At 37.3% G+C, this 7,674-nt stretch overlaps 2 protein-coding genes across 2 annotated transcripts; both read left to right on the top strand.

The window, feature by feature from the left end:
• Positions 1 to 1,678: 1,678 nt before the first annotated feature.
• Positions 1,679 to 6,740, top strand: LOC111878580 (TMV resistance protein N). Its single transcript, XM_042901000.2, has 5 exons — positions 1,679 to 2,267; positions 2,854 to 3,958; positions 4,049 to 4,359; positions 4,457 to 5,594; positions 6,347 to 6,740. Exons 1-3 carry the CDS (start codon positions 1,792 to 1,794, stop codon positions 4,313 to 4,315), a joined length of 1,848 nt encoding a protein of 615 aa, XP_042756934.1. The 5' UTR covers positions 1,679 to 1,791; the 3' UTR covers positions 4,316 to 4,359; positions 4,457 to 5,594; positions 6,347 to 6,740.
• Positions 4,520 to 7,096, top strand: LOC122197463 (disease resistance protein RPV1-like). Its single transcript, XM_042901603.1, has 3 exons — positions 4,520 to 5,432; positions 6,818 to 6,868; positions 6,957 to 7,096. The coding sequence occupies exons 1-3, from the start codon at positions 4,520 to 4,522 to the stop codon at positions 7,094 to 7,096; spliced, it is 1,104 nt and encodes a 367-aa protein (XP_042757537.1).
• The last annotated feature ends 578 nt before the right edge of the window (positions 7,097 to 7,674 follow it).

The raw sequence follows: 7,674 nt of genomic DNA, 5'->3' as shown, positions 1-7,674 counted from the left end.
ATAATAATAAAGTCCATAAAAATTTTATGGCCCCTTTAAAAGATGGGCCCTGGACGGTCGTCTCTATCGCTCACCTCTGGGACGAGCCTATAAGAAAGATGTAAGATTCAACTACTTATGGGTAAAATATGATATGCTTCTATGTGTAAGTCGATAAATTAGAAAATTACTCCATGAAAATAGCTTCCGTATCGATAATTTTTTTTTTTAGGTGTATATTTCTCATAGGGCTGTAACAGGTAACTCTGTTTGTGGTTTTTAGATTACAATTTAATTATACATGCGGAATTTCACTTAACTCTTAAAGGTATAAGCAACCTAAACAGATTTAAGTCTTTTCCTTCTAATAGCAACATACTTATGAAATCAAAATTATAACCCTATGAAATTGAATTCATAGATGGAGTTACATACCTTTGCTTGATTCGAAACAAGCTAACCAAAAGCCTTATAGTCTCCTTGAAAACTAGCTCCAAAAGTATGCGAACCTCTTATGTGTCACACTCAAAACTTAAGAAACTCTAGGATTGACGGAAATATGGGAGAGAGGTAGAACTTTCAGAATTCTTTTAAGGAAAAGGTCAGGCCGAAAATTCCAAGGGTTTGATCCTTCTATATAACTGCTTGATAATCCCTAAAATTCTAGATTTAAATTTAAAATAATAATATTTCAAATCAATAATTATCTAGTTTCCTTTTATTTTGGAGGCTTCCAGAAGCTCTATGAAGAGCCTCAAAAATTGTCCAAGCCTATAAGGATTCTAGATATTCTCTATTGTTCAACTATTGAACAATTGCAGCTCGGCTCTTATACCTCTAATTGATGCTAATTAACACATAATTAATTCCTAATTAATTGTTACTATTATTCTAATTAAAATATTAATTATATAATATATTAATAAATCATTTTTCTCTCTCATATGATTGATCCAAGCCATTTCTTGGTTATGATTCATCAACATTATATCAATTTAGTTAGGACCTTAGACACATTAATTCAACATTCATGTTTGTTGATGATCTAACAAGGTACACTTGATAGCAACTCCCTATAGGAATTCTCAAGGTTCACCGGTGTGCGCCAATGCTGATATACTTACATGTTTTCATCTGCCTTTTTGTGTTCAAGTTAAAAGAATTACTTGATCGACTTGTATGATTGAAATGTGTAAGAGACTTAAATGTGTACAACAGTAAATGCATAAGCGATCTTCCACTTGAGCATTTACGTGGTGGAAGATCTGTCATCTGTGTATTTGTTTGATTTATGGGAGTTTTATAATGGATACGTGAAATGATCAAAAAGGCACATTAGGGGGTTTAAAGGTTACAATACAATTGGGTAACTGGTTCGGTCAAGGGATCAAAAGTGAAATGAAACTATAAAATAGGGAAGATAACTTTACAAAAATGAATCTTAAGGACTAAAACCGTTATATCTTTTAACCCACGAGCACGAACCGTGTAATTTACTCGAACAATTAATACAAAAGTTTTGTTGACTTTTCCATTCAACAACTGCAACTTGCCATGAAGCAATCGCAATAATACAAAAAGTTTGGTTGACCAGTTGACATTTTTTTAATAATAATTTAGCGGGGCATTTGAAATTTCTTCGTTGACGTGACCCACAAAATTAATGTATGTCGTCACTTTGTTGATATTACTGGCTGTTACCGATCATTGGGTTGTGTAGTATCAAACATCACTAATTTCTTTGCAATTATTTGTTAAGAAAATCTCTCAAGAATGATTTGATTTATAGAAGTTCCATCAAGAAAACCCTTAATGGCGTCTTCTTCAACTTCATCCAATCAAAAGAGCTTTAAGTATCATGTGTTCTTGAGCTTTAGAGGAGAAGACACGCGTAAGACCTTTGTTGATCATCTTTACGTTTCTCTTAAGCAACTAGGTATTCACACCTTCAGGGATAACGAGGAACTGGAGAAAGGAAAAAGGATCGATGAGCTCTTCAAAGCCATTGAAGAGTCAAGGTTCTTTATAATTGTTTTCTCCCAAAACTATGCATCTTCTTCTTGGTGCCTGAAGGAACTTGCGAAGATTATGGAGTGTCAAGACGAAAATGAGCAGATTGCTTACCCGCTCTTTTATGATGTGGAGCCCAGCGACATCCGCAAACGAAGTGGGCCAGTTGAAGAAGCCATTGCCAAACATAAGACTAACGAACAGATTACGAAATGGGAAAAGGCTCTGGAAAGTGCAGGCAATCTGGTTGGGTGGAATCTAAAAAACATTGCTGATGGGTAAAAATTCCTTTATCATATCTCTGCAAAAGTATTCTTTCATTTTTGTATTTCTAATCAGGTCCAGCTGTGGATGTAGAAGTGTCATCCATGGCCTTGATGTTAGGTTGTAAAATTTCAACTCAAAGTTGAGTCTTCTATGTGATGATAGAACCTCCTTAAAGTCAGCAACAAATATATAAATAGTTCTGCCTTCACTTCACCATATCTGACTTTTCACCCATTTCTTCCTTGATTTATGAAGTATGTCTTAGTTTTATAGTTAGTATTTTTAGTATTAATTTAAATTTTAGAAGTAATAGGCATATAAGTATTACTTGTTTTCTTTGCTTTGTAATGCAATTCATTGAAACCGTTTCCTTCAAATTTAAGAGGAATATTTACTTCTTTTGCAGCAGCAAAAAATCGTTTTTCTTCTTCTCAATTGAGCCTTAAAACCCAGTAGCATAGATTGATCTTCTTATTTTCCAACATTGTAGAAGCATATATATGAAGCATGAAATATGGTTGTATGGTATAGTGCTGAAACTAATTTATCATGTGGGATATTCTTGATCAAGCTACTTGAATCTTGTTTCATCTACAGGCATGAAGCTGAAGCCATAAAAAAAATTGTTAAAGAAATTTCACTCAAGTTACGATCCATTCATTTGAGCAATGATGAAAATGTAATAGGCATGGACCACCGCATGCAAGATCTTGAGTCATCTTTGGGGATCGGTTTGAACGATAAAGCGCGCTTGATAGGGATCAAGGGGATGGGAGGCATTGGGAAGACAACTTTGGCCAGAGCTATTTTTGATAACATATCTTCCCATTTTGAAGGTAGTTTCTTTGCTGATGACGTAAGGGAAATTTCAAAAAAGGAAGGTTTGCGGTCATTGCAAGAACGAATCCTTTCAGGTGTTCTAAAAGATGAAAACATGCGTGTGGGGAGTGTTCATGATGGGAAAGAATTCATGAGAATGAGGCTACCCTATAAAAAAGTTCTTCTTGTTCTAGACGATGTGGATGATGAAGAGCAGCTTGAGGCGTTAGCTGGTGATTGGTTTAAGGACGGAAGTAGAATCATCATTACAACAAGAGACGAGAAAGTGCTGCTAGCACACGGAGTAGATACAAACTGGATTCATGATGTCGGCTTCTTGTCGGATGAGGAAGCAATGAGCCTGTTTAGTAGGTATGCATTTAAGAGATACATTCCAGATGAAGGGTATGAAAAGCTTTCATCAGAAGTAGTACGTTATGCTGCTGGTCTTCCCTTAATGATTAAAGTTTTGGGTTCACATCTGCGTGGTGAAAATGAGCTAGTGTGGAGAGGTGCACTAAAAAGACTAGAAACAATTCCATCTCGGAAAATTATAGAGGTGTTGGAAATAAGCTATAACAGCCTAGAGGATGATCACAAGGAAATGTTCTTAGATGTTGCATGCTTCTTGAGGGGGTTTCCTAAAGAGTATGTGGTTAGAGTCCTTGATAGCTGTGGATTTAGTGCCGCATATGGTTTAAGAATTCTTGAGCAAAAATGTCTCATAACAATTTTAAATGATGACTCGAGTAGATTGGGCATGCATGATAGACTAGTAGAATTGGGACAGAATATTGTTCGGCGATCACACCCCGATGACCCCAACAAACACAGCCGACTCTGGATTCGCGAGGAAATTGAAAAACTATTCACCGATGATTCGGTAATTAGCATCAAATTTACTAAAACTTATAATAAATTTTCATTACCTATAACACAAGTTTTATATATGGTGATTGGTTTTGGATTATAGGGTACTGAAGCATCAACATGTATAGGACTGGAGCTGGTGTGGAAGGAACTGAGTCCTGAAATTATCATCAAAAGCCTTGGAAACCTGAAGAAACTTAGATATCTTTGTCTTGGTGGGAAGCATGATGACTGTTTCCCTAGGGACTGGAAGTTTGATAATACAAAACAGTACTTACCGAATTCGTTACAGTTTTTGTATTGGAATGTTTACCCTGGTTGTCTTTACCCCCAACATTTCGAGCAAATCATCTTGTTGGACTTGAACTAGTTGGAAGCAAAATCGTGCAACTTTGGGAAAGCGGAGAAAGAAAGGTATATTGATTGATTAATTGTAACCCTTTTGCTGTATGTGTTAGCTTATACATGAATACTCTGTGTAATTAGTTTTCTTTTTGCATATGATATATAGGTTCTTAAGAAGCTCAGATTCCTCGACCTTAGAGATTCCAAGTTGAGGACCCTTGACCTTGAAATGACTCCGAATCTTGAGAGGTTAATTCTTATTGGATGTCATGATTTGACAGAGATTCATGCGCCCATTGGATGTCTAGAAAGGCTTGTTCTCGTAAATTTAATTGGTTGCTCATGGTCTGTATCTTTTTCTTTGCTTAAAAAGTTGGAATCACTTGTGCTTCTAAGTATACCTGAGTTATCTGTGGCTGCGAAGTGCTTGGAGGAATTCCCAAGGGACACCACAAACAATCTACCAATGCTACGGTTTGCATTCCACTATTGTAAAGAACAAACCTTGTCAACCGGAATTGATTCTAAGGCTGTCGTTCTAGATCTCCAACCTTGCACAAAACTTGAGAGTGTTTCAGGAAGCATTTGTGGTTTACAACATCTAAGACGCCTTAGATTCTATGGCTGTATTCCAGAGTTGCCTAATGACCTTGACCTGTTGAAATGCTTAGAACAGCTCAATTTGGTGTCTACACACATCAAATTTCTTCCTGATAGCGTTTGTATGTTGAAACACCTAAAATCTCTCACACTTAAAGATTGTTGGTATCTTGAAGAGTTACCGGAGAATCTTGGTTGGTTAAAAAATTTAGAGGAGTTGAGTTTGTCGTCTGCAAGTCTTCGACGTCTTCCAAATAGCATTTGCATGCTGATTCATCTGCAATCTCTAATACTTGAATCTTGTGTGCTCCTTGAGAAGTTACCCGAGGATATTGGCCAATTAGAATGTTTAGAGATGCTGAACCTGACCAAGTGTTTATCTTTAGGAGATATTCCAAACAGCATATGTAACTTGAAATGTTTGAGATTTCTCTTTCTTGGCTTTTGTAGTAAACTTGAGAAATTGCCAGAGGATTTTGGAAATCTAGAGCTTTTAGAAGGTTTAGATATATCGTTAACACGAATAAGTCGTCTTCCACACAGTATGTCTTCGATGACTGGTGTGGTTATTTTTGGATCCACATCACTTCTTGAACAGTCGCGTGCTTTTGCAACCGAGATATTCCAAAATAGTCACTTCCGCTACATACCGGCACCCACAGATTAAGGAGCCAGTCTACGTCGTACAGAGACTATCTGACGAGGTATTTTCTTCCTGTTTCCATTGATTATATTATGTTTTAGAGACTTAGCAAATCATGTAACAGTCTGAAAATTTAAATGATTTGAGTCGTCCATAATTATACTGTTTTTTACATCACATTAATTAGCAGTTTATTTCGAGATGTAAGCTTAGTTCCATAGGGTAGCTGACTTATTCTCTTAAGGAAGTAACTCGATTTGGAACTCTGCATAACCGAAAGACTATTTCTTCAGCCCAGGGCCGTTCCAAACATATTTTGGGCCTAGAGCAAGGGAAAAAAAATGGGCCCTTAAAAAACAAAAATGTCATCATGTTTTTTTATAATAAATCAATAATTAAAAGAAAAATATTTGTATTATTTTTTAAATATAATAATTTTCATAAAAAATTTGGGCCTCTTTATAAGATGGGCTCTGAACGGTCGCTCCTATCGCCCACCCTCTAGGACGGGCTTGCTTCAGCCTTGTACCATGACAAAGTTTAAGTATTAGATATGAAATCGTAGCAACACATACTGATGCATGTGGATGATATTCCATTTTTTTTTCATTTTCTTCAACTGCACAAGTGTGCAATTATGGATCCTAACATTTGAACCGTTTCTGCATTTAGGAATTCCACGGACCATTTGAACCCTAGTTTTCCTTAGGGAAAAAGTGGAGCAATAAGCCTAAAAGTGTTTTTGAAACGTTTTAGCTAGCAAACATTGTAACCCATTAAGCGTTTCACTTATCCATTTAGCATTTTATTCAGGTGTTGGTGGCGGCCTTGTTGGTGATGGAGGTGGTGATAAAATTAAGTAAAATTTTGAAAGAAAAATTAAGGTAAAGCATTTGAACTTCATATAACTAGCATGTAATGAAAGGTGGTATAACCATGTCATACTTTGGTATAGTATATCGGAATGAATGTAAGATGTATCAAGTTTTTACTAAGATTGTGAAAGTTTCTTGCAACATTATTTTGTAATGTTGGTGTGTAGTTATATTTTGAATGTACTCATGTTGTAGAACTTGTATCTATGTAAATGGAAGATCGGGTGTGAAAGTGTCAAATATTACTTTTGAATTTGTATCTTTGTTCTCATGTTGTAAACTTTTTTGAAATATGGATAACATCTATTGTGTGGACAGTGTTATTTTATGAGAATGAATAAAAGAATAAAGTTGTGTTTAGTTACAGAAAAATAGTTTACATTTTCTGTTTTTCGTTTTCCCTTTTCAGTTTTCTTTTTCCGTTTTCGGTTTTCATTGGAAAATTTACAAAATGCGTTTAGTTAAAACTTAATCATTTTTCATTTTCAGTTTTAGAAAATTAGAAAACGCATTTAGATGTGTACTTTTCTATCGATTTTTATTTTTAGAAAACGGTAGCAGTGGTAGGGTGGGCGTGGGGACGGTGGCGGTGGTGAGGGCAACGACAGGGGGACAGGCGGTGGTGCTGGTGGCGGCAATTGTGGCAGTGGTGGTGATGACGGCGGTGGTGGTGGTGGTGATGGGGTAGTGGTGTTGGGTGTGTGTGTGGGGGTTTGGGGTGGGGGTGGGTGTGAGTTTGTGGAGGTTGGTGTGTGTGTGTGTGTGTTTGTAGGTGTATGTGTGTGTGTGTTTGTGTTTGTGAGGGTGGATGTGGGTGTGTGTGTGTGTTTGTGGGGTTTGGTGGGGGGTGTGTGTGTGTGTGTTTGTGAGAGTGTGAGTGGGGTGTGTGTGTGTTTGTGGGGGTTGGTGTGTGTGGGTGTTTATAAGTGCGTGTGTGTCTGTATGTGTGCTTGTGGGGGCGTGGGTGAGGGTAGGTGTGTGTTTGTAGGGGTAGGGGTGGTGTGGGTATGTGTGTGTGTGTATGTTTGTGGGTGTGGGTGTTTGTGGGGGTGTGGGTGTGGGTGGTTGTATGTGTGTGGGGGGGGAGGGGGCATTGGTTTGTGTGTGTGTGTGTTTGTGTGTTTATGGGGGTGTGGGTGTATATATGTGTGTGTGTTTGTGTGTTTGTGGGTGTATGTGTGTGTGTTTGTGGGGGTGTGGGTGTCTATGTGTGTGTGTGTGTGTTTGTAGGTGTGTGTGTGTGTGTATGTTTGTGGGGGTTGGTGT

This window comes from Lactuca sativa, chromosome 4, assembly GCF_002870075.4.
Source record: "Lactuca sativa cultivar Salinas chromosome 4, Lsat_Salinas_v11, whole genome shotgun sequence".
NCBI lineage: Eukaryota > Viridiplantae > Streptophyta > Magnoliopsida > Asterales > Asteraceae > Lactuca > Lactuca sativa.
The sequence above is the reverse complement of the archived record's forward strand: the minus strand, read 5'-3'. Positions and strand labels throughout refer to the sequence as shown.

What these genes read in the sequence shown, in the direction of transcription:
- LOC111878580 (XM_042901000.2), top strand. Translation starts at nt 1,792, where the DNA reads ATGGCGTCTTCTTCAACTTCATCCAATCAAAAGAGCTTTAAGTATCAT. An exon ending in CTAAAAAACATTGCTGATGG is followed by an intron (nt 2,268 to 2,853) that starts GTAAAAATTCCT and finishes TTTCATCTACAG; the next exon opens with GCATGAAGCTGAAGCCATAA. An exon ending in AACTATTCACCGATGATTCG is followed by an intron (nt 3,959 to 4,048) that starts GTAATTAGCATC and finishes TTTGGATTATAG; the next exon opens with GGTACTGAAGCATCAACATG.
- LOC122197463 (XM_042901603.1), top strand. Translation starts at nt 4,520, where the DNA reads ATGACTCCGAATCTTGAGAGGTTAATTCTTATTGGATGTCATGATTTG. An exon ending in AATAAGTCGTCTTCCACACA is followed by an intron (nt 5,433 to 6,817) that starts GTATGTCTTCGA and finishes TTCCCTTTTCAG; the next exon opens with TTTTCTTTTTCCGTTTTCGG. An exon ending in AAATTTACAAAATGCGTTTA is followed by an intron (nt 6,869 to 6,956) that starts GTTAAAACTTAA and finishes TTTTATTTTTAG; the next exon opens with AAAACGGTAGCAGTGGTAGG.